At 43.8% G+C, this 26,548-nt stretch overlaps 1 protein-coding gene across 4 annotated transcripts in view; it reads left to right on the forward strand.

Annotated features, from left to right (window-relative positions):
* Ggta1 (glycoprotein alpha-galactosyltransferase 1 (inactive)) overlaps positions 1 to 24,779 on the forward strand; it is a 66,016-nt gene extending 41,237 nt beyond the window's left edge. For 3 of the 4 annotated variants that reach the window (XM_047525292.1, XM_047525294.1, XM_047525293.1), the window contains exons 4-10: positions 5,925 to 6,013; positions 10,456 to 10,491; positions 12,242 to 12,301; positions 12,806 to 12,919; positions 16,843 to 16,977; positions 19,586 to 19,723; positions 22,244 to 24,779. In XM_047525292.1, the coding sequence (XP_047381248.1) occupies positions 5,925 to 6,013; positions 10,456 to 10,491; positions 12,242 to 12,301; positions 12,806 to 12,919; positions 16,843 to 16,977; positions 19,586 to 19,723; positions 22,244 to 22,937 (1,266 nt within the window). In that variant the 3' untranslated portion in view covers positions 22,938 to 24,779. The remainder of the gene's footprint in view (positions 1 to 5,924; positions 6,014 to 10,455; positions 10,492 to 12,241; positions 12,302 to 12,805; positions 12,920 to 16,842; positions 16,978 to 19,585; positions 19,724 to 22,243) is intronic. The other variant, XM_047525295.1, reaches the window with a different exon arrangement.
* Positions 24,780 to 26,548: the final 1,769 nt, after the last annotated feature.

Here is a 26,548-nt window from a genome sequence, read left to right on the forward strand (position 1 = left end):
ACTGGTGAGGTCAGAGCCTTCAGGATCCACCGCTGAAACTTGCTGCACTGGGGACCACGATTTCAGCACATGAGTTTCTGGGGGGCATTGCAGACCCAAACCACAGCAGTCTGTATATCCAACGCATGCTCCCTCCTGCGGAGCCCTGCTCTCCCTAAGAGCTGGGGAGCCCTGGGAGGGGAGCCTCTCCCTGGCCAGCACGGTTTTCTGTCAAAACATAAACAGACAATACAGCCACTCACTCTTTGGCAATTAGACTAATCTGTGCCTCCTCATCCCCTACCCCTGCCGTTCCCTGGCATCCATCCTCCACAGCCCAGCAGGCAGAAAGGTCCCTCTGAGTGAAGCTGGGTCTTGTCACTCTCTGCCTTCAAAAGCTCTGGGGGCTCCCAGTCCTCCTGCCCCACCTGCCCCCTTGAAAGGTTCTGCCTGCCCCTGCTCATCATCTTCTTGCCCCACCCCCTCTTTGTTCCAGTCACTCTGAGACTAGTATCTATTTCTTGTTCAGCTTCTATTGATTGTTTTGTTTTCATTTCTTAAACAGAAGCTTTTTCTCCTATGCACTGTTATTAGATTCTCTTCCCCGGCGTCTCATTGTTGTGGGGCGCAATTTAAGAACAGACAGATCACCACAGGGAAGTTCGAATTTGAGAGTCTTTATTAGCCTGCCGGCTGACTGTCTCACCCAGCCCCCAAAATGGTTGTTGGGAGAACAGCCCTGACCATAGGTTTGCATGGGTTTTATACCATAAGTCAGTATATCAATCATAAGTGTCTGTTGCTATGACCCAAAACTAACATCATGAGATCTAAAATCATAAGCAGAAGGGGAAGTGGGTCAAAATGACCTTAGTTGGGTACAAGTTAAAGAATGGTTGCTAACATCTGGACAATTGCTGTTGACATAGTATATTGTTTAAGAAATACAGGAATCAAAAAGGACAATTTTACATTATATAAGAATTGCCATTTTGTATTGCCAAACATGCTAAGCAACTGCTGATGGGTACAGAGGCAGGGTATTCCCACGGGAGAAGCATTTCCTACATAGTATGGAGTCTCCAGGTAAAATGGAGTCTGTTTGGTCATTGCCCATATAGCCTGGTCTATAACATTTCCATGGAATTAAATATGTCAACCTGTCACATTCCCCACTGGTTTTATGTACATAATCAAATCATTGATTTATCATTAGTGTAGAGGTGATTGTAGTGGGTGTATAACATCATTAGTTTAACAGACTGGAATTTTCTCTAACATATTTAGTTAAACAGTTTTATCATATATGGCCTGATTAAAAGCCCCAGTATAACTAGGATGAGAGGTCCCGCCATTGCAGTTACTAGAGTAGTTAACCAGGGGGACCAAGAGAACAGATCTTGGTACCAATTTTCCTGTTTTTTGATCTTTCTTCCTCTCCTTCAACCTTTTTCTAATTAAAGATAAATTGTCACAAATAACACCCGAGTGGTTAGTATAGAAACAACAGGTCTTCCTAAGGCCATATGTAATCTTCCTTGTTTTAAAAACAGCAAATTTAACCCTCTTCTATTTTGTAAAATTACCTCAGCAAGTGAGTCAAGGGAATTTTTTAAGTGGCTTACAGAGTTTTTAAATTTACTTAAATTTAGATCTATTTGTTGACTTAAGGTTTTTGAAATTTTGGTCTCTAGTAATGAGTGCAGTGGTCCCTACAGCAGTGAAGCCAGCCTAGTTCCACTAGGAGGGGAACTAAGACAGGGCCACTCGTTAAGATCAATGCATTAGCCCCAGATGTTCCCTTCCTCCCTCCCCACCATAATAGGACACCTGGGGAATGATGTGGACAGTAACATAGAATTTATTCTATTTGGCAATCTCAAAAAGTTGAAGGGCCAGGCATGGAGTTACCCCTGATGTACAAGCAAACCATGTTCCCTCAGGGGCCACAAGATGGTTGTCATATGGGCCTGAGGACGTCTGAAGTACTACAGAAGAGGTGCAAGAATCCTTGATTTATCTTTTAAATTAGATAAGGATTGTAATGGCCATGCATATACATTAATTTGACTGACAAAATACGTTGGTTTAGTAGCTTGGGTCTTATAACAGAGTCCAAGCAAGAGAAAAAGCATGATTAATCTTTTTCCAGTCTAACCTTTAGAGGGTGATTGGGGGTCTCTGAGGGCTGTCCACTTTTCTGTTGCCTTGACTCAGATGTGATGAGTCCATTCCAGTCGGGCATTAGTCCTTCTTTCTGGAACCATTTGACATAGACATAGTCTCCTGGCTGGAATGGGTGTTGGAAATCAGTGGTCTCTTGGGGCTGTCCAAGTCTGTTGGACAGACTTAGCAACAGGTTGGAGCAGGAGCAGGTTATCTTGGTAAGGGCGGAGGAAGGGGCTCTGGAAGCATTAACATTTTAATCTCCCAGAGGTGGTCTCCAACTTTCTGGGCCCCAAATTGGCCTCCATTCTGTGTTTTGACCCGATTACCTATCTGCACTGACTGTAATTTTTATTTCCCTTCTATTTTTAGGGACTTTTAACTGCTGTAGGGAAAAGGACTAAGACTGCTCTTGCTGTGTGGTGACATGGGGTGGGGCAGACAGTTTGAAGTCCCCTATTAGAAATTGGGTCCTTCAAGGGGTAAAAGTCTGCTTTTATGAAAGAAACAAAAAGACATCTGAACTGAAATGGGATTAGTACAAAATAAATGTTGTAGCATCTAGAACATGTCAATGAATATCATGAAGGTAATAGAAATTAATGTTCTCTTACCAGGAGGTGGAAGAGCTGAGATGTCCCCATATCAAGGCCTAACGAAGCCTAACAAGGCTGGAGAAGATGAGGGCTTTATTTGTAAATCTTTAACATTTTCAGAGTTATCAGGAATGTAAACACAACATTTACTTAAGTTACCTAATGTCATCTGATTTTTGTAAAATATTTTTTATTGGCATGACCTCTGTACTTAGTAGAGATCCCTTTCTCTTTGTTATTTAGGGCTAGAGAATCGTACTAGCAAACTAGCATACTAGCTGATTAAGCCTACCTGTATAGGAGGTTAGGAAGATCTGTAGGCCTTACACTGACTAAAAACTCGTAACTCTGGCAGGTTTTTTTTGATAGTTATCAGGAATTTTTGTCTAAGAACCCTTTGTCACCTCCACACTTACTTATTTTGGGGAGCTAACACAAGTGTAGCTCTTAAGTTACATTAAAATACTTATTGTTTTGTTTTTATGGTGTCCAGGAATGACTGTGTTTTGGTTCTAACTGTTCATGCTAGGTGTTTAAGATCAAGCTGGTCAAATTGTTCCTATCTGTTGTTGAGAGTCTGCAGAGTTCCCTTGGGGGTTACTCTTGGGGAACTTGTGAGCAGCCTCTTAGCTACACTAGCCCATCTGTGCTAGGACGGGTTGTGTGGCTTTCCTTCTCTTTTCAATGGCCTTCCTCTTTTGCAGGATGGCTTTCTTTTTAGGGTCTCAGTAATTTCAGTCACGTGACCCAGAAGTGCAAAGCTCTTCCCTTTCTTCCCTGGGTTCAAGCTAACTCAGAGGGCAAGAGCCAAATATTGGTTTTCTTGGCCCTTTTATCTTAATTTTAATCTTTAAGTCTTGGTCTTAAACATCCAGCAAGCTAGTCTATTAGTCTTAACGTAAGAGTATTGGGTTTTAACTTTAATGTTTACAATGTTATAGTTATTTTTACCCTTTTATTTATTATATGTCTATAGATGATGGGCTAATATACTTTTGTAAGGCACTAGCAGATAGCAGTTAAAGTACACATTATATTTTCTGTTTGAGATTACAGTAATCTTTACAGTAAAACTCAATTCTTTGAATACAGCTTTAAATGAGTACGAGTTGAAACCATTTTAACAGGTAACATTTAAATAGATCAGGCTTTTATTATCTTTTAAAAAATACCTTTAAATTTTTATATTCCAGTTTAAAGATACTGTTACCAAAAACTTTAGTTTGGAGAACACCATCTTGATAAAAATATTTCTTCAAACCTTTTACTTTAAGGACTTATATACCAGGAAGATAGGAGCATATTTAATATACAAAGAAGAGTAATAGAATCATAATTACATTGATGCTTTTCTATTAACCAAGTTTAGCTCTTAAAGAAAATTTAAACTTTGTAATGTAGTACAATATTCTAAAATAACAGTTACTGTTTAACCAGAGTTGTACAAACCCCAATTTTTAAGACTAGTTGTTCTAGAGAATAAAACTTAACAGACACAATGTTAAAAGTAAATTAATGTTTTAAGAAATATTTGTCATTTTAGCATATAGACTGAACTTTAGTTTATATTAGTACATTAATATTTGACCTTAGGAAAAACCTTAGATAGTTTTAACTATTGTGTTACTCATATGTACACATAAACCTTTTAAAATTTATCCTTAATTTATACTTTTTAAATCACTTAATTAGACCCTCTTGTTGTTTACTTAGATGTATTACAGCTTTATTTTATCACATAAAGACTTTTTAACCTAGAAACATTTTCCCCTTTTACTAAATATATTTTTATATCTAGAACTTTGTAATTTTTTAACCTGTTGATCCCCTTTTTAAAAATTTATACCCTGAGACAACCCTTGTAGATTTCTGAATTTAGATAAATTTCTCCATTTTAATAAGATGAAATACTTTGTAATTTATAGAACTCTATTTGAAATGTAACAGTTAGCATTTTAACTTTTTAAACCACTGAGATATCTCTAACAAACATATCTATGATCAGTCCCATACATGTCAAATCTAAATTACTTTAAAAAAAAAAGATATCAGACAAGTGTATTTAGCATCAACCATTTCTTCCCTGTTGAATAAAAATCTAGAAACAATGAATATCAGACATTTTATAGACATCAATGTTTTATCAGTGTGTGCCATCTAGAGAAACTTGTGAGTTAGTAACCTTTAAAACATTTTTACTTTTTTTTTTTGTTTGTTTACCCAATTTAAATTGAACCTTTTAAATCACATGAATTTAAGGTATTTGGATCCATCTCTTTAAAATTTTTAATTTATGAGCTCATATGTCAATTTTGGTACTAAACATATGTAGACATGACAATACACTGGTGTACGTACACATAAGACAGACAGACGAAGGTCTTGTAGCTTATTTTTTAAAACCCATTAGATTGAGAGCTAACCCTTGCACTGGCCTTTGAATGAAACAGAGCATTGAGAAAACTTTATAGTTGGATAAAATAGGTCTGATAAAAAATTAACCTAGGCACACCATATTAAAATTATGAACTAAAAAAAAAAAATAGAATTTTAAAAGTTTTTCTGGTCTCTCTGGTCTCCATCCTGATGTGGTCCCGCTCATCAGAGACGAAGAGAGTTAAGAGAATATAGACTTAGGTCATGCCCCATCCCTCCCTGGAGGAGTTGCCTGAAGAGACAGCAAGGGAGCCTGCTTCCATTGGCTCTTGGGAAGTGGGGAAGGCCTAGATTGTAAAGGACCAGGATCATTTTCCCCTCTGTGCAGGGGACATGTAGTCAGTACACCAAGGGCAGCAAGCGAGGGAATGGAAAGGCTCCCTGCAGTCACATGTCAGGGTGGGGTGATCTGAATTGGGAGGCAGCTAGAGTTCCTGGGAACCATCTTCCACCTTCCCTTCCTCTCCTACATGAATGGTGGATCAGGGTACTTTCCCTTGAGCCCCAGTGTGGTCCCACATGGCCTTGGCATCCTTTCCACACACGCAGCCTCCTTGTTAACTGAGCTGGCCTGATTTGCCTTTGCAGGCTCATGCAATTTAAGGGAGAACACCCTTCTCGGCTCTTGTTAATTATTCATGGATTTATCCTCTTAGGATGTGGGTTGAAGCGTTTCTTCAAAACCATGTCTGGCTCTGGTTTTCATTACATTTAATCTATTTTTTCTCCTCTTCTTCCCCTCCCCAGGAGAAAATAATGAATGACAAAGGAAAATTAATGTTGTCAATGCTGATTGTGTCAACTGTGATTGTTGTGTTTTGGGAATATATCAACAGGTAATTATGAAACATGATGAAATGATGTTGACGAAAGTATTGCTTTGATTCTGTTTTACTAGTAACAGCCAAGTTACCAAGTAAAATTATTATTGGGATTAACTGAAACCATAAATAAGGAGTTCAACCCTTCCTATCTTCTTGAGCCCTGGATTGTTGTTAAAAATCACCAGACTCCCAAGTAACTTCTGGCTCACTAATTATCTTCTTCCTATGTCCCATTATTTTGATTTTTGTACTGGTATTCTTGATCTCAGAGAGGGAGGTCAAATTAAGCCCTAAATGTGATCTGAAATGATTTATATGATCAGATAGAGAAATTACCTTTAAGAAATTTCAGACAGGAATTCCATGAGAAATTCACCCTGAATTTTACAATCCTAAGATATTTGTAGAATTTAACAGAACAATTTGAGTTATTGACTTTTGCTGCAAAAGTACACATTGAATTGCTGGTGATTCATTTGTGCCTGGCTGAAACTTTTGGGTCGCTCCCTCTCTCTATCTTTAACTTTGGAAAGCAGAATGAACAGAATGTTTTTGAGTTTTCAAACTCATCTGTGGACTACTCAAATATAAGAACTTCCTCTGTGCTTTTGAAACTACATTGCCTTGGAGATTCTAGCTGGAGAGGCTTCTGACCAAAAATCTCCACATACAGCTACAGAAATGTTTGATGGTTTTGACTTGAAATATAATGATAAAGCTCAGCCTTTGTGTTCCAATAAGTCCACTATGCAGAGCTGTTTCAGCACCATTATATTTTTCATGGTGAAATGTTTTAGTGACCCCCCAAATTCAAGATGGAGGACTGGATTAATATGAATATTCCTTTCAGCCATCAAATTCTAAGATTTAATGAGTCAGCAGTACTGTCTGCTACTAATAAAAGAACTGCAAGTTTGGGTGTATCAATAGCAGGAGGAATCTCCAAAATACAGAAACAAAGTCTTGAGATGTGGACAGATCTAACCACTTCTAGAATGTTCTTTTGTTTCATTCTGAATCACTAATTTTAAGGAAAACAGGACAAGCTAGAGTGTGGTCAAGTTAAAAGCATCTGGAAACTAGATCTTTTGAATTGAGGAAATGAGTCAAAGAAGAGATGACTCAGTTAGGTGTGGGGACCTCCTCTGTGGCCTTGGGAAAGTTACTTAACTACTCTGTTCTTTGGTTTCTCTACCTTTAAAAATGGGGACTATAATAGTACCTGCTTCATTGTGTTGTTGGAAGGATTAACTAAGTTACTGTGTACAGAGCACCAGGGGCAGTGGCTGGACTTCATAAGCATTCGGTAAATGCCAGGTGCCATCACCAGCATCCTCCTCATCAGTTCAGGCACTTATTTGCCATAGTTCTAGAAGCTGGGGAGCCCAGGGTCAAGGCACTGACTGGTGTAGTTCCCAGGTGAGGGCGCTCTTCCTGGTTTGTAGACAGTCACCTTTTTCCTACATCCACAGTGATGGACAGCAAGCAAGTCCTAGTCTCTCCCTCTTCTTATAAGGCCCTAATTCCATCATGGGCCCATCCTTATTTATCTAATTATCTCCCAAAGGTCCCACCTCCAAATGCCATCTGACTGGGGATAGGGCTTCGATATATAAATCTGGGGGAGACATGAACATTCACCCCATAACAGTCACTATCATCATCATTTGCTCCTGAGAGCAAAATAGGACAGGGGATTTGGGCAGAGAAAGACAACTCCAGCAGTCGCAGGCGCCCAGCAGCAGGCCACGGGCCCTCTGGGTGCTTGCAGGAATTCCCGTTTGGCTGTCAGTCTCTGACCAAACACCTGGTTGGATAATCTTGGTGTTCTCGATTGTAGCCAGAGTTGTTCTTCCATATTTGGGAACCCAAGGCTCAAATGTGTGTATTGACACTGGCCTCTCAGAAAGGGGGTCATGTTTCAGTTCTGGGCATGTTCTTTCAGCACAGTGACTACAGCAGGTTCTGGCTGCTCCTTCAGGCCATCTTCAGGCACCTGGACTTTGGTCGAATCTTTCTTTGATGTGCAGAATCCACTTGATTGTCTGCAAGAGGCTTCAAAGGGGGTGGATCTTTGCCATTTTAAGAACTGGTCATGAGATGGCTTGAGGTGAGCTGAGGACATTACCCTTAGAGGGGCGAGTGGCACTGAGCTCGAAAGGATCTTAAAACAACTAAATTGAACACATCCACCAAGGAGTTAATAGAAGCACTGTCAAGAAAGCACTCTGCCACCCAGGACAGCATTTGATTTGAGGCTGGATAGAAAAAAAAATCTTCGATGTAAGTTGTAGTGATGCTGATGGTGATTATGACAGCAAGGGCTAGTTACTAGTGTGTGTTTGCATGGTCTTACCTCCAATTCTTTAATTACCCCTGCACAGCGGGTACGATTCCAAGTTTCTAGATGAGGACACTGAGTCTCAAAAATGTTAAAAGTTAAGATTCAAGGTTACATTTTAGGAGGAGCTAGGTGTCGGGCTGTCTGCAGCTCATTCACTTACCCACTACACAGCCTTCCTTAGCTGAACCCCGTTTTTCAAGGGACAGAAGAGAAATCAAATAGGTGAAGTGTCTTTTTAGTGAACTTATGTCCATGTTGTAACCAGAACTCAGATCTCCCGACCCTTTGTCCCCAACTCCTTCCAGAGCTCCTAGCCTGTGCCGAGTGCTGAGGGATGACACGTGAGCCAAGCAGAACTCCTGCCTTCCAGGTGTTATGCTCTGGACAGGTCAAATTGTGTGGATAAATAACCAATGACACAAAGTAGGAGAGGGATGTCAGAGGTAGAAGACGGGGCTGAGAGTGCAAGGAGGCAGATTACATGATTTGGAGGGAGATCCATTTTTTTGCATTCTTTCACAGATATTTACTGAGTACCAACCATGTGCCAGGCACTGTGTTAGGATCATATCAAGGAAGGCAAGGAAGAGGTGGCATTTGAGCCCAGAAGGATGAATTTGCTTTAACATGCCACTGTAGTGTGAGTGTCGTGACCACAAGATGTTGAAGGGTTCTGGAAGGATAGAGTCGGAGGGTAAGAAGGTGGCGTTGTTAAAGAGATGTGACAGGTTGGTGAGCCTCAAACTACAAAGGGGTGCCTTGGGTGACAGGCAGGGTTCTGAGAGCTGGCTTGCAGCCAGCCCTGCCCCTTCTCCTTATCTGTCCCCTCAGCCTCCCTCTTTTGCAGGATGTGGAGTCAGATTCCCCAGCTTCAGTCAGGATTTGACTCCTCACTAGCAGATGACCTTGGGCAGATCACTTAATGCCCCTGTAGAACGAGGAGAAGAGAATAGAAGACTGTGAGCCTAGAACGGTGCTTGGCTGAGTACTTGTGGTCATGAGCATCATCCGAATCCGTAAACTGATTCAGGAACTAGGAACTTCAGAGCTTGGTCCATGAGCACTGGGCTCAGGGGGCCCTGGAGGCAGTGAGCAGGGATGTGTTCTCTTCCTGGAGGGAGATGTGGGCTCCCAGCAGCAGGAGGAGACAGGGAGAGAGGGGAAGCACCTAAGGGTCCATGGCAGAGTCTAAAGCAACTGTTAGTGCTTGAAAAATGTTTCAGAGATCGTAGTCTTTTCGCCTGGGGGAGAGGATATGAGCTCTGGGAGCTCCAGTCGCAGGCCCAGCATCTCTGCACAGGGCAGTGGAGTAACCCAGTGTGACGACGACAAGTCCTGTCACACAGTCTGTGGGTACCTCGTTCCTTCCTACCTCAGGGCCTCTGCATATGGTTTGCTCTGTCCAAAACACTCCACCTCCTCCTTGCCTGGTGAACTCCATTGTATCCTTCAGAACTCAGTGGAGACACCAGCTCTCCTCCAGGAAGCCTTGCTTACGCTCTTCTCCACGGCGCTCCTCTGAGCCCGAAGGCGTGTGGCCATGACTACGCCGACATGATACGTTCCACAGGATGAGGACTGTGCTGGTCTTGGCCAATGGCCTCTCCGCAGCCTCCTGCTTTCTCCCCGCCATTGGGGACTGCTCTGAGGAACTGCAACTGATCATCAGGCCTTGCAACTGATGCTCTGTTCTGTGGGGAAAGATGAATCCTCAGTTAGGAGTCACTGGGCCAAGGTGCTTCCACCTCCCAGGAGGCAGGCAACTGAATAGGTTGCAGGACGGGGCCTTCGTGGAGCCTCTGTGCTGAGTGAAGCCACCCCTGGGCAGTGGAGAACTGATTGTCCTTTTTAAACAAAAACAAAAAAACACAACTTGAGATTCTCCAGATGCCCTTTTCCCCTGGAAAGTTGGAAGCAACTACACATGGAAATTCCTATTTTCATAAATTGGAAATTCCAGTTTATCACTGGGTGTATCTCAGAAGAAGGTGGAAACTGGGAGGAGAGAAAACATGGGCTCTGCTCAGCCCAGTACCAGTGATAATGGTTACAAAGTAGCCTTTCTCGGAACTGAAAGTAACATGATGCTTTTATTTATGTTTGTTTTTAGCCCAGAAGGATCTTTCTTGTGGATTTATCACTCAAAGTAAGTGCTTTGAATTCTGGGTATCTATTGACCGTCTCCCACATCTGCTCTCTCACCCGCTGCAGTCGGTTCTTCACACACCAGCCAATGAGGTGCTCAGGCTAGAAACCTGGAGTGTCCTAGGAACCTGGGGACCGGGACTGTGTTCCTCCAGCCCCCCAGACTTGTCTTTGTAGATCCACAACTTGTTTTGCCTTTAGTTCTTATCAAGGTCTTCTTTAAGGAGTGTTACTTGGGGAATATTCCTGTTTCCCTGAGAAAAATAATCTGTGGAGATGATGTCCATTATTCTTCCCTATAAATGTTGAAGAAATTGCTGAGAATAAGAAAGAAAAAAAGTTTGGGTTTCTTGATGAACTAGTGTGTATCCTTTTTTTTCACTTTTTAAAAAAGAAAATGAGAGTTGTGTGTATAATTTTTTTTTTTTTTTTTTTTTTTGTTACTGGGGATTGAACCCAGAGATGTTTTACCACTGAGTCACATCCCCAGTCTTTTGCATTTATTTTAATTTTGAGACAAGATCTCACTAAGTTGCTTAGGGCCTCACTAAGTTGCTGAGGCTGGCCTCTAACTTGGGATCCTCTTGCGTCAGCCTCCCAAGTCACTGGGATTACAAGTGTGTACCACCACGACTGGCTAAATCTTTACTTTCCTCTCTTTGGCTTCGTTGCCAGGAAGCTCAGAGTGCACAGTTATTCTCAGCAGCTTGCACCTGGTATTACACCCTGGCTTCTATCCTTACATACCATGAGACCTTGGTGACTTGCTCAAACCCACTCAGCCAATATCTCAGTTGTAAATTGAAAATAAAGGTAACACTTATTGGGGATGACCAAGGTCATGTGAAAAAACATGCCTGGGTGACTAGGTCAAGGTTTCTCTTTCTTTTTCCCTCTGTGTTTTTAATTCCTGTGTTGTTTCCCAGTTTACTGCAACCACACCTTTGGATCATAAGCTAGCTCCAACACCTCCTGAAACTAGAGGAGCTTAAAAAAGGTTTCTTAATATTCATATGCCGGTTCAGTTACTTTGCCATGGAACATGTCCAACTGAAGAGCAGTCCCCTGGCTTCTCCTCCAGGAGGCCCCAAATCGAGGACTCCCACAGTGAGAGAGTGGGACTCCCCAAGTGTGGCTGAGGTGGCTTCTCAATAGTTTCCTGAGCTTCTTGCTCAGTGACCCTCAGATGTCCTGGGGCTGCTCACTGCTAACCTTTGCGATCACCTCAGTTCTCCCAGTTTAGTAAAACAGATGATTCTTGGAAACGTGCTTGGTTTTTCATTCTCACTACAACTCATTACAATCACTTTCAGCTTCTTGAGCTCTTATCTGTATGCTGTTCCTTCAGTGTTCAAAATTACCTTCATGGTAGGTTAATTATTATTATTAAAAACACTTTTCAGAGGAGAAAGTAAAAATTCAGAGGGGGAAATGTCCTACCACAGTCACAGTCCTACGGCTGGCCAGGGGCAGACCCGAAACTCAGGCTGGTGCATGTCGGGAGGCCCCCTTGCCCTCTCCCTCCTCGTCCTGCTGGGGCCACTGGATGAGTGGAGTGCAGGCCTGCCCTGGGGAGCGCAGGCTGAGGGACCTTCTCACCCATTCGGCTAAAGGATTTCACTTCTGTTTTGTGAGTTGGCAGCTTAAAATTAATTTTTAAAATAGTGATCTCTGCTACTAAAAAGTTTGGAACCCGTCCAGTTTGGGGACTGCCTCATTTTCTAAAAATGTTTATTTTCTTTTTCACTTAGAGACTCAACTGGTGACAGCAGCCCTCAGAAGGGCTGGTGGTTTCCGAGCTGGTTTAATAGGTAAGGCGATCAGACTGCCGCGTGTTTGCCCACCCACCCAGCTTTTGCAGAGAATTCAGCTGAAATGACTCCGTGTTCATGACTTAACAAAATCATACCAGGAATCCATTGTGCGGGCGGGCGAGGACATTGAATTTCCAGTTAACCAAGGATGAGGCTTGAGCTGAAGTTTAAATGGAAGGAAGGACAATCATACACATAATGTTCCTAGGAGGGGTATTTCATTTTAACAAGCCTCCCCTGCCCCCTGAAATAACCCAAGGAGTATTGGGTCATTAAAGTGCTAACTGCTAACTTGGAAGGGCGATGAGAAAGGCGGGCACTGCGTGTGTCCTCTCCAGTATGTTCTTATGAGTAGACGCTTAGCATCTCGAGCCTTCCTCCAGCTGGTGCACTCGGCACCTGCGTTCTCTGCCCCGGGACATGTTTCATGAGATTGTCCCCTGCTGTCCTGCCACCACAGACCACCCCCCTTGCCTTACCTTTCTTCCCCTTTGTACTCAGGACCCACAATTACCAGGGAGAAGAAGAAGAGGATATAGAAAAAGGAGGGGCAAAGAAACAAAGAAAGGAAGACGAGGATGAAGAGCTTCACCTGTGGGACTGGTTTAATCCAAAGTAAGAAGCGCGGCTGGGTGCGCAGTGATTCCAGAGCTCGACGGGAGGTGGGTGGGCAGGGCAGGCAGCCCAGAACGGGCCTGACCTGGGAGAAAGGGTCTTAGCATATATTTAGCAATATATATTTAGCAATGGCCTTGGGGTAAGAAACAGAGACCAGTGGACGGAGCAGCACAGTAATTCTGACAGTAATTGACCAAGGGTAGCCAAGAATCACAAAATATTAGTACTGGAAGCGAGGGGGGGCGGTCTTTCTTACAGGCCAAGGATTGGGAATTGGGGCAAGAATATTCTGGGATTCAGTTAACTCATTTGAAAAATGGAAACAATGATTTTTTTTAAATGTCATGGAACCATGAATTTATTCATTAAGCAATCATACAAAAAATGTTTATTGAAACTTATGATGTGCTGGGTGCAGTAGTGCACACCTTTAATTGGCTCAGGAGACTGAGGCAGGAGGATCACAAGTTTCAAAGCCAGGTCCAGCAACTTAACAGGTCCCTAAGCAACTTAGCAAGACCCTGTCTAAAAATAAAAAATAAAAACAGCTCAGTGGTTAAGTGCCCTAGGTTTGATCCCTGGTACCAAAAAACAAACAAAAACCTTATGATGCTGCTGAGCATGGTGGCTCATCCCTGTACTGGGGAGGCTGAGGCAGGAGGATTGCAAATTTGAGGCCAACTTCAGCTACTTAGCAAAACACCAAGCAACTTTGTGAGACCCTGTCTCAAAATGAAAAATAAAAGGGACCAGGGAGTAGTTCAGTGGTAAAGTGCCCTGGATTCAATCCCTAGTACTCACCCCCCCTACCAAAACTAAATAAAACTAAATCTTAATTGTCTTTGTTTTCCATTGGCTCTAACTGGAAATTTAGTTAACTATGTGTAATTTACTGTATGTAATTATATCATAAAGCCCTATGATCACTGCCCAACATACCTACCTGAGGGAAACTACAGCCTACGAAAGATGCAGACTACAGAGACTTCCTGTGGAATACGGGCTACAAGAAAGTTCTTGAACGAGCTAAAAACAAAACAAAACAAAAAAAATAAACAAACAAAAAAACCCTAAATCTTATGATATGCTTGTTGGTGCTTCTAAAATTGTCAGTAACTACCCATTTATGTATTCAGAAACTAGCTTATTAGGTCAAAACTAGCTTTTTAAAAAACTGAAATAGAAGACCAAAGGGTAAGTATTATTTAGTGGAATTTTTGTTCTTGTATATGAGTATGTGTATGCATTTGGTTATGATATAAAATATATTTCTCATGAATTATGGTAAAAAATACTGTGGCAGGCATTGTGTTAGGCACACGAGACAGATGAAATCTTGCAATATGGTTTTATTCAAGTTCATGGTCTTGGATTCAATTCCCATCACAAGAAAGAAAGAGTGGTGGGGAGAGGGAGAAGGAGAGAGAAAGGAAAGAAAGAAAGAGGGAAGAAGGAAGGAAGGAAAGAAGGAAGGAAGGAGGAAAGGGAAGGAAAGAAGGAGGGAGGGAAGAAAGGAAAGGAAAGAAAGGAAGGAAGGAAAGAAAAAGGGAGTGAGGAAGGGAGGAAGGAGGGAAGGAAGGAGAGAAAAGAAAGAAAGAGAGAGCGAGAGAGAGAAAGAAAGGGAAAGAGTTAGTTGTTCTGCCCTTGGGGTTTCATAGGTGTGGTAGATATGGAACTAATATTTGCCAAGATTGGTAAGGCAGTGTGATCAGTTGACTGGAAGGATGTGGTTTGGGGGCTGAGGGGACAGAAGCTTTCCAATGTGACTGTGAGACCTGAGAGACTGATGGGTGGTGATGTCATTGACCAGGAAAGGGAATTGAAGAAGAGATGTGGGCCTGTGATTATGGGAGGCGACCACTTCATGAGGGCTGTGCGTGGATTCAGGTGCTTATGGGGCATCTAGACAGAGTCCCAGGGTTCCCGGGAGCCAGCAGAAGGTAAGGACTGGAGGCATCATCAGACTACCTGGCAGAGGGATCTGTTGGCGTGGAGGAGGTCACCCAGGCAGAGGCCATCTGACATCAGCACCTAAGTAGCTGCAAGAGGAAGAGGAGTCCAAAAGGAGCAGGAAGAGCTGTAGGGGTAGGAAGAGGTTAGGAGGGACCAGTGTCTGTTCCTGTGAAGGAATGTGGGCTCTGGGGACTGAATATGTTGTTGCAAGTTTGTGTATTGTTTTGGAGTAGGAGATCCATTCCAGTTTGGAAGGATGGGAATTTGAACTTCCCATGTGTCTTTTGGTGAGTTGGACAACAGGGTGGCCACCTATGAGATGCTAAACCACTACCAGAAATGTAGGAAGATGCAAGCATTTTATTTGACAAACCCTTTAGATGAGGGGAAAGAGGGCCCTGAAGGGCAAGCAGACTGGATGAGACTGAGATGGTGATCAAGCACCCTTCTAAGGAGGATTGCACAGTTTTACTATGGCCTCATGCTTTGCTGAGTGAGACTGGGGAGGTGGGGGCCAGGGCTGAATTGCTAGGGGAAGAAAGGAGAGAGACCATGGCCACCAGCTGTCACTCTATCCACACTCTACCATGCATGGCTAGACCTCGCCTCCAAATGAATGGCAAGCAAATATTTAAAGAATATTGGTTTTGAAGCAGCACCAAATTAAAGCCTTCTTGGGGCACCTGTCTGTTTCTAGCATGAATGTATGACTGGATGGAAGAATTAGTGTATTTCACATCAGCACATCCTTTTCTGTAAAGCACCTCAGACATATCACAGTGTATTGTGCACATGCTTCCACAGCAGAACCCCTTAGCTTGCATGACAGTGCCTCCTCATTTTCTTCCTCTCCACCTCCTTTCTCAGCCTCCTTGCTAGAGGCATTGCCCTCTTCCCAACTATCAGGTGTTAGTCGTGGGCTAAGTGCACCCTCGGTGCCTTCCTTTGTACACCATGTTCCCCGTGTGCTCCCTTCCATCTCCCTGGCATCAGACTCCACCTCTGAGACTCTCACGTTTGTATCTTTAGCCCCGATATCTCCTCTGGGCCCTAACATGTGTCTACCTGCCCACCTGGCATCTCTGCATGTCTCACATGACCCAAGTGGATTTCTCAATTCCACCCCACCTTGTTCTTCTCCTCATTTCCCATCTCAGTAAATAGCTCAAGCCAGAGGCCTGCGTCCACCCCACAGTCTAACTCACTAGCAGGTTCTGTCAATTCTTGCACCCCAGTCCCTCCCACATCATTCCCTTCTCTGCACCCACAGCTGCTATGCTTGTTGTTGTTGCCGTCGGCTCTTTGCTGCCCTGCTGTTTACCAAGCTGCTGCTTAATAAGTGGTATGTGTTCCACATCCTTTTAAACCTACTGCATGGTTCACAGAATTTTAATATTTCCTCTAAGCAACCCTTGGGGACCACATATATGTACCCATCAATAAAGACAATTAAAAAGCTACCAAAAACTACCCGGGACATGTGTACTTTGGTTACAGAAGCCCTGTTATGTTTCAGGAAGCTTTTGGCCTATAATGGTGGAACTGCACATGCAGAGGTCACATGGTTGTTTAGAAGGAAGGCCTTTGGGCAGCTCTTCCCTGCCATCTTTCCCTCCTTTTAGAGCCCCATCTTCATGATCTTAGATGTCTCTGGCAATTGACTTTGTCAAAGACAAACTTCTGCACATGTGTGGGCTGCCTTAGTCACCTCGTTTTTGGGGGGCAGTGGGTTTTGGTGACTGAGATTCCTTGATGCAGAGGTTTGCCCAGGAAGCCGATCCCGACCTCATCCCCTCTCCCCACACCTCCTCTTCCCCACCGCCTGCCTCACCTGGCTGCTTAGTCAGGGTCACTGGCATGTGGGAATTGCCTGTGGAATTGAATAATTAACAGCGGGGAAATAGAACACCTTAATTCTGAATTAAACATTAATTTTTAATACTGCTACTTTTTCTTCCTGCTTGAAGCAATCCTTCCCATTCAAGTAACCAGTCTGGACACTGGATTTCTGACTTCTTCCTAGAAGATGTGGTCAGTGATCTTGCAGCTGAGGAGCATGCAGCAGGAGGACCACCCATGGGGACCGCCAAGATTAAAAAGAGGCAGGACTGGGTCTCATTTCTCTCATCCCAGTACTTGGTCCCAGTTTAGCCCTTTATATAAATTAAATGACCAAAAGCTTAGTCCCCGTCTCCTTCTTTCCTAGCCTCACTCCCTTTACTTATAAAATGGGTTGATGACAGGACCCAGGTAAGACGGTGGCCATGGAGAGTAAACGAGAGGGCAAAAGCTCAGTCCGTAGCCCCAGGGACACAGTTGTCCTTTCCCTTGTTTTGCTGTTGTATTACCTGATTACCAAATGTCTGGCTCATACACAACAAGCCTCAGCAAGAAGGCTGGGCTAGAAGTACCCAGAGATCCTCGACAAGCTAAAACAAACACTGCAGTGCGTGAGATGGATGCCGGGGAGAACGAGAGTGCAGGTTCAAAAGCGCTGGCAGGAGGGTAGTGAGTCCCGTGGGCAATGTTTACATTGTCTTTTTTCTTGTAATCTGGGGGTAGATTGAAATCTTGTCATTCAACCAAGCCGAGGGTTTTACAGGACGAAAAGTACCACTGGGGCGTAGTCCTGAGAGTCTTGGGTGGCTGCACTCACGTGACCCTGCTGAGGCTGCTGAGAGGGCCGTCACCCAGCCTGTGGAGGGCCACCTCGTCACACAATTGCTCTACCCTTCAGCAAAGTGGACTTTCCCATGGGGAGCAAGGCTGGGTCATGCAAGTTTCTAAAATCAACAATACAAGAGCTCATCAGTTCCCAGCCTTCACTGGTGAAAATATCAAAGCTACTGAGTGGGCCTAGTGTTACCTTAGACCAGAACAAAGCTGGGTTTGAGCCTTACCTTCATCAGCACAAGTAAATGTCTAGGTAAAGAGCAATAGCTCAGAGCACCCGACTCTAAGTCTGTTTTACCCCTTCATAGCTGTGTGACCTCAGGAAGTTACTAAACCTTTCTGTGCTATAAATTCTTCATTGGTAAGATGGAAATCAAAGTCACCCTGTCTCAGAAGGGTGACCCCTTTGCACAGTGCCTGGTCACACAGGAAGTACTCAATGTACACTAGTTTCCATCATCAGTGACTTAAGTTATGTGGCATTGCACAAGTTAATAAGCTTCACTGAGCCTTGGTCTCTTACCTGGATGTCAGCACAATATATCACAGGACTGTTGCAAGGGCTAAACGAAAACAGGCTGGTGCACAGTACACAGTAGTGCCTTTCACAATCGAAGGGAACCGAGAGAACTGAGTCCTCCGTGCAGCAGGCACATCTGAGTGTGTGGGCCCAGCCGAGCCTCAGGCTCCAGACAAGCTGAGCGGCCAGGAGGGCAGGCTAAGTCTCCCCATTCCACTATCTCTGCCACACGGAGCCATGCAGGAGGTGGCCCAGCTGTGCTGGGAACCAGGGACCCAGCCAGAGGCAGACAGAGGCAAGGGTGGGAAGACAATCAGAACCAGAGTTAGAAAGTGCAGAGCTTGTGACAGGGACAGGAGGCACAGGGGAGAACCTCCTGAGGCTCCATTGCCCGGGACTGGGCAAGGCAGGGGCCCCCCGCCTTGTCCATTAGGCCAGCTGTGGGAAAGCTGTCAGTACGGATGTGTGATCACGCTGCCTTCCGCTGGCTGTGTCAGGGAATGTTCATGATGGCCTCTCCCAACAGCCTCAGCAGGGCGGCCAGCTGGGACCAGCAGGACTTTGTCCCAGCTGCTTGCCACCTTTTCAGGTTCACCGAGATGCTCCCTGAGCAAAGCACAAGCAAACGCCAGGAAGGGGCTGGCGGGCACTGGGGTTTGAATCGAGGCAGCTGTGTGCCAGTCTCCTCCTCCTGAGCTAACAGGTGCCAGCCAGCAGAGCCTCCGCCACCCCTACTGCCTGGAGCACCTGCCCCGCCAGGCTGCCCCTCTCCTGCTCGCCCTTGCTGCATTTCCCTTCACAGTTTCATACTTTGTCATGTCCTGTGTTCGTGTTGGCTTTGCCAAGTCCCTTTCAGGCTTTCTGAGTCCAGAAAACACACCTCCCTGTGGCCCCCTGTGTTCCTGGTGAAGTTGTGCCCTGGCCTTGGCCTTGTTGGGCTGCTGTCAAGTCCTTTTCTTTCTGGGTGCCTCTGTCTCCTTGTCTGTAAAATAAACAGTAATAGAATTCCCTTAGTCTGGACCCTTTCTGGCCAGTAATCAGGTTCCTACCCAGAAATCCCTTTTTGGCCAAAGGCAAATAGAAAAACAACTTTTTCTCTCTCAGCTTTGACATTACTTTCTCATCCCACTGGATCAAGGGTCAGATTCTTCTTAGGCTCAGCTGGCACCGGCAGGGATACATAACAACCAAAGATGACCCTGACAGCTTAGCAGGTGGGGAAAAAGGGAAAGAGATTTAGAAGTAGGAGGAGAACAAAGAAAGCAGGGAAAGAGAAAAGAGGGTAGGAGATGCACAGGCAGGATCCTGTATGACCTCCAAGGACAGCCCTCGGAGCACCTGGGCCAAAGGCTGCTCCTGCAAATGTCACACCTCCCATTCAAGTGCTTGGGGTTAAACTACAGTCGGGATTCAGTGACAGTTGCTGAGGATCATGGTTGTCCCATTTTTTTCTCGGGCAATCTGTCCTGCCTTAGCGAAGCTGTCCCGACTCATGTGACTGTGTGTTTTATCACCAGGAAACGCCCAGAGGTTTTGACAGTGACAGAATGGAAGGCACCGGTTGTATGGGAAGGCACTTACAACAGAGCCATCCTGGAAAATTATTATGCCAAACAGAAAATCACTGTGGGGCTGACGGTTTTTGCTGTTGGAAGGTAAGTATTGCTGACAAAATTGTCCTTGACTTTCCTGTTCTACTGTCAAAATGGTTATGAGGGGATCCATGACTTCATGGAGGTTGTTTTATGATTTATCTGAATTACAGTAGGAAGGTTTATGTGGGACTGTTTCCATCTCCTTTCTGCTAAGGCCCCTAAAACTGAGGACACAACAATAGTAGGTGAGCCCTGTTCCTGCCTCAGGATGAAGGTCTCTGGTTACAGGAAAAAATGTCTGCAACATCCCAAACCCAGAGTCAACAGCACACCTGCGGCCACCTCCTCCCTGACCTCCATGGCTTCCTTTGGAAATTTTGCAAATGCCAACTGCTAAATGGCCCAAATCTGCATCTTTCTTCTCCTTCTGTAAGGGCCAGAACCAAGGACAGAGGACTTAAAGCAAGTTCTAGGTACACAGTGGTTTCCATGTGGGAGCATGGCTGACCACCCATGGGCTCCTCAGGTGCCTTCCGTCTGATCGTCCTGGAGGATTTGGCCCTGGGAGACCTGATTGGTCAGAACTTCCTGTTTCTAAGGTTAGATAGATTCTGGTTCCAGTTTCCATTTTCTTGTTCAAAACACTTGATGAGAAAAACTGCAGTCATTCTTACTTGAAATTTGTAGCTATAATATTAGTTTAAAAATATAATCTATTTTACCTTTTTTTTTTTTTTCTTTTGTAGCAGGGATTGAACTCAGGGGCACTCAATCACTGAGCCACATCCCCAGCCCTTTTTTGTATTTTATTTATAGACAGGCTCTCACTGAGTTGTTTAGGGCCTCGCTAAGTTGCTGAAGCTGGCTTTGAAATCATGATCCTCCTGCCTCAGCCTCCCAAGCCATTGGGATTATAGGCATGTGCCACCACACTGGGTCTCTTTTCCTTTTTTTGAGAATTAAAGTCTTTTTTCCTAAAATAAAACAGAATGTTCAATTTTCCTATTCTTTTTCTGCCCTCTGGGCCTTTCCATTTGTACCTTTCTGAAAAAGTCACATGGGAAATTGATCCTCCAGGCTTGTACAATGAGATTTGAAAGCTCAGCTGATCTGAGCTTAAGCACTGTCAAGGTAGGGCCTCAAAGAGGGCTCTGTGAAGACCTGACGGGTCTCCAAAAACAAACTTCCAGCCCAGAGCCCAGCAGTCATTGCGATCATTGTCACGAACAACACCACTCGAGTGCTAATGCTGCTGAATGTGCCAAACCCAGGGGCCTAAGGGTGTCTCTACCAGAGAAGGATGGCTATGGAATTTTGGCATTTTTACCAGAAAGATCTGTACTGTTTGGGGACAGAAGCCAATGCTTAACTCACCTAATTCTTTGGCACAAAAGAACAGAAGTCAGCCACACTGCAGATTGATTTGATCCTGGCGTTCCCCAAAAGAACAGAACACTGCCCCTCGCCCCACGGTGGCTTCAACCATCCAATTTCAATGCTGCAGAACAAAACTGTAAATCACACATTCTGGTAAAAGCTCTGTGCTCTCGGCTGCCAGGCAAGAGAGAGCTGTTCGTACTAGCTGCAATAAATCCTCACAATAAGCAGATCTGGACCTTTAGGAGGTGTGAGGTTTGGGTGACCAGTGAGATGGCTGTGGGACATTGAAGGAGATCCACGCCCATACCTCATTCTCTGCATCACAGAAGAAGCTGAGACAGTGCAGGTGGCTGGGCTTAGCCAAACACAGAGGTAGGCGAGACAGTGCCGAGACTGGCGTTAGGCATCCGCAGTGGACCTCGTACCACCTTTGCATCTGATCTGGCAGTAGTAATTCTGGGGTGTAGGTTGGGGTTTTTGAAGGAGGTTGAAGAACCAGCACCCTCTTGGACTGCCCAAAGTCTAAACCAACTGATAAACAAGACAAAGGGGTTCTGAAGAATTAGAAAGTTGGCACCTGCAGCATTAGAAACCACTGGCCTTGGCAGGTGCAGTGGCACATGCCTGTAATCCCAGCAGCTCAGGAGGCTGAGCAGGAGGATTGCGAATTCAAAGCCAGCTTCAGCAATTTAGTGAGGTGCTTAGCAACTCAGTGAGGCCCTGTCTCCAAATAAAAAATTTAAAAAGGGTTGGGGATTCAGTGGCTAAATGCCCCTGGGTTCAATCCCTGGTACCAAAAGAAAAAGAAAAAGAAAAAAGAAAACGAAACCACCAGCCTTGGGATCTTGGGATGTTTGACTAGGGCCCATACACTAAGCCTATCGCAAAGCAGAGCAGCTGAGAACACATGCTTTCTCAGACTGCCTAGCTTCCAAGAACAAGAAGACAAGGCTGTGCATGCCTAATTGCTCTTCCAAAATTGACAGTCAGATAAATCATTCCACTTCCCTCACAACTGAGTGACTGAATGGTGGAGAGTAGCCAGGAATGTTACACCACAGATGTCCCTCCACAATACACATCTGTGTAGGGACACATCATTCCCTTCTAAATGTAAAATACAGATCATTGGATTATAGTCGCTTGTGGTCTCCTGCAAGAATTCAAAGGTTAAATGCATTCCTTTCCTCTTTGTTTCAGATACATTGAGCGTTACTTGGAGGAGTTCATAATATCTGCTAATAAGTTCTTCATGGTTGGCCATAAGGTCATATTTTACATCATGATAGATGATGTCTCCAGGATGCCTTTGATAGAGCTGGGTCCTCTGCGTTCCTTCAAAGTGTTTGAGATCAAGCCTGAGAAGAGGTGGCAGGACATCAGCATGATGCGTATGAAGACTATTGGGGAGCACATCTCAACCCATATCCAGCATGAGGTCGATTACCTTTTCTGCATGGACGTGGACCAGGTCTTCCAAGATCATTTTGGTGTGGAGACTCTGGGCCAGTTAGTGGCTCAGCTACAGGCCTGGTGGTACAAAGCAGATCCTGATGAGTTTACCTATGAGAGGCGGAAAGAGTCGGCAGCATACATTCCATTTGGAGAGGGGGATTTTTATTACCATGCAGCCATTTTTGGAGGAACACCCATTCAGGTTCTTAACCTCACCCAAGAGTGCTTTAAGGGAATCCTCCAGGACAAGAAAAATCACATTGAAGCTGAGTGGCATGATGAAAGCCATCTAAACAAGTATTTCCTTCTCAACAAACCTACTAAAATCTTATCTCCAGAATTCTGCTGGGATTATCATATAGGCTTACCTTCAGATATTAAAGCTGTAAAGATATCTTGGCAGAAAAAAGAGTATAATTTGGTTAGGAATAATGTCTGATTTCAAATTGCGCCAATAGTTTTCTGAATTTGAGAGAGTATTATTCTGGCTAGTTCCTCAGAAAAGTAACACTTAATTTTAACTTAAAAAAAATACTAACAGAACACCAACATGGCAGACACATACTATTATTCCTCCTTGTACTTTTGAGCCTTGTAATATGGGAGAATTAATCTATGGTAATCAGATGTAAATTCCCAGTAATTTCTTATCTATTCTGGGTTTGGGGGAAACATTATTAGCTAAACCAAAAAGAATTTGCCATAGGCAAAGAAAAGCCAGAATACGCTGTGTGTCAGATAATGTACTGAAGAATAGTGTGCTAAGGGAAGTGTTTGGCAACAAGGTAAGTTGTGTGTGGAGGGGTGTCTGTCCCTTGGTTCCAGTGTCTTCCTGACTTTGATGTGTCTGAAGCAACATAGAGTTGATTTGTAGCAGAAAAACTCTAGAAAGGACACCATCTACCTTGGCAATCCTCAAAGGCTTCAAAGCTGATTGCCTCGGACCATTTGTAATCTATTTTTTTTCTCATCAGGATACTGTTTGGCTTCTATGCAAAAGATTGGTAGAGATTCCCAATGGATATCATGGTGGTGCATGTTCAGAGTTCCAGGGAATCTGATGAGCCAATGGGCTCAGCGTGACATGAAAACAAAGCCTCAACAATGAGTTTGCCATGAAATAGCAAAGAGAGGGGCTGACCACTGTGGGGCCATGCTGCTCTGGAGGGACACAGGCATGACGCTGGCACTTAAATTACTCTGCAGATGCAGGCACCAAACAGGAGGCAGTGTGGGTGATTATCAACCTCCTCAACACCAAAGAGCTAAGTGGAAGGTGCTTCTTGTGTTTCCCAAGTCATATTTGGCCTACTGGACTTGCGTCTTCGGCACCTTGGTGAGCTGAAGTGAATGGTGTCAGAGAAGGGAAAGACCCACAGTGGACTGAAGAGGCCTGTGGGGACCAGGGCTCATCAGAGAACAGTCTGCCATTAGCTGGTCCAAGCACATGTTCTAAACCTCAGGGTTCTTCAGCCTATCATGTCCTAACCTAAAGGGATGACATCAAGGAGTGGACTGGAGAAAAGTCTTCCTGTTGAGTGACCTCTCATTTTCCCCTGCTCCATCTGCACTATGAAAGTGTAACAACCAGATGTATTTGACAAAATGGTTAACTATTTTATAACAAAAGCACAAGGGGATAGCAATGGAAGACCCTGTCATGACTGAACAGCTGAGCATCAGTTCCCTCCTCTAGGAGAAGTGGCAACATCCTACATATTATAAGTTAAGCAAATCAATGTAAAGGAAGTTGGTAGGCCATATTTACATATGCACATATATTTATATTTTGCTTGTGTTCCAGTTTGGGTCATTTGTTCCATTTTTAAGCGATTTATTTGAAGAGCCATTGCACGGCTTGATGCACAGCACAAGGGGATTTGATGAAATGAAACCTACATTTGCTCTACTATTTCATTGTGCCTTCAATTGTTGCCAAAAAATCACATTCCAACAAATACCAAAAAATCCTGAATTAGTGGGCTTTGAAAAAGAAAATGGAGACCACACATCAGTTAAGAATCTTGCTTCTCTTTTATTCAAGGTGTGTTGGAACCAGTCTAGAGTAGGGAGACTTAATGGTTTAAGTCCTGAACCAAAGAAATTATCTATCCTAAAAGTTTAGAGAAAAGGGCTGAAAGAATTTTAAGGGAATTTTTTGATTTAAATTCGCCTAAATTTAAATCCTCAATGGACAAATTCAAGATCTCATTAATGATAATGCTTGAACACTTTTTAATAAAATTTCTGATTTATAATTGAATAAATTATTTTCTCAGTATATTCTGGTCTGGTTATGGATTATGCATTTTCTCCCAAAGATATTCAGAATGATCAAGTATAGAACTTGGTTCTTAGATGCAGAAAAGCCCTCACACCTTTCAGAAAATGTGTGTCGTATTACAAAGAGAGTACAAAGAACAAGCTGGAGATTCATTCCCAGCTTTTTAAAATAACAAGTGCTTATCCTGAGCTTTTCCAAAATGATGTACTGAAATAATTCATTGTCAGTGGGAAGATCATGGGGCAGAGACTTGCCCCTGAAGCCCAGGGTGGGGCTCCAGAGCAGAGGAAGAAAACCATCCTGGAACTGTATTTGGGAGTTATTAGTCCTGACCTTTGGGGGACACATCTGGCAAGGGGAAAGGATGGCTTTCTAGCAAGTGTGGGTAGATATGTTTGTAATATGAAAATTAAAGGTGGCTAGGCTGATATAGTGAGATGCATTATTTACAACAAGGCATGATTCCTTCGTTGTAGAGAATTAGTCTATTATATAAATGAAGAAAATCAGATTCAGAAAAGTTAAGCCACCCAGTTAGTAAGTGACTAAGCTGAGATTTCAACCAAGAAGCTCACAAGGTCATAGTGTGTTGACCCAGTATGTACACAGGGTCACATTTCAGATCAGGGTAAATACAACTTGTAAAGGAATCTCATAAAGGGTATTTTTTTGCCAAAGAATACCTTAAAAACTAGGTATCTTCCCAGGCTTGCACTCTATCTCACTTTTAATGCATTAAACCTGCTCCAGATGCATTAAATAGGTTAAATTGCATCATGTAAAAAAAGATTATGTTACATTCTTATCTATTGTGCATGAACAGCTATGTAAGCACCGTGTGCTGCACTGGGCTGTTACACTACGGCAGAGCCTTGGACTGCATGACCAGGAATCAGGGTGGGTGGATGAGACAACCAGACCTTCTTCCACTCCACCTTAACTGTGGAACCACATGCAGCTGGGAGGGCACAAAAGTCTTTTCTTTGTCCTTGGAATGACACCTTTGAATCTCTCCTAGCCAAAGTCACAATGTAGGAATATCAGCTCTGGCAATACTTTTAGATACAAGTATTTATTAAGTGTACTTTTTTTGTTTGTATCAAACATGCCCTATGTAAATGTATAACACAGGCATACTCACAGGCATGAAAAGTCATAGAAGGAATGTGTAACACACTTTGTATACACTTTCAGGAGAGATAATAGGGTTAAGTAGGGATCCATCGGTCAAAGGCTCAGATCTGAAAAGGTGCAGATTGCTGACTAAATCCTGTGCTCTTTTGACAGCTGCAGACTGCCTCTCTCACTGTCTCTTACACGCACACTTCAACCACCTTATTTTTGAAATTTGGGGACACCAAATGAATCACTATCAAAAATTCTCAGCTCTTTTGTTGGGCATTATAGAGAATTGAGCAGAAAACCTAAAAACTTTTCAAAGGCAGGATGTTAAGTCTATAGCTGGAAAAGTAGGAACATGAAAGCTGGGCAAGGTATGTGATATAAGTAAATAATGGACTTGGAGAATATGGAGGAAGGAAGGGTGTCAGGTGGGTATAGCCTCAGAGGCGCTGAGTCTTAACTGAGCTTTGAAAGAAGAGAAGGGATCACTGTGAAGAGTGGATGGAAAGAGGTTTCAGAGGGAGAAGCAGCAGGAGTGAAGCACAGAAGGTTGTCATAAGACTTTCATAGAAACCCACAGAAATGGTGCTAGGGGTTTTGGGACTGGATGAAATCACCTGGAAGAGGCTGTGTGAAAAGAAGCA

Source organism: Sciurus carolinensis, chromosome 14, assembly GCF_902686445.1.
Source record: "Sciurus carolinensis chromosome 14, mSciCar1.2, whole genome shotgun sequence".
Lineage (NCBI taxonomy): Eukaryota > Metazoa > Chordata > Mammalia > Rodentia > Sciuridae > Sciurus > Sciurus carolinensis.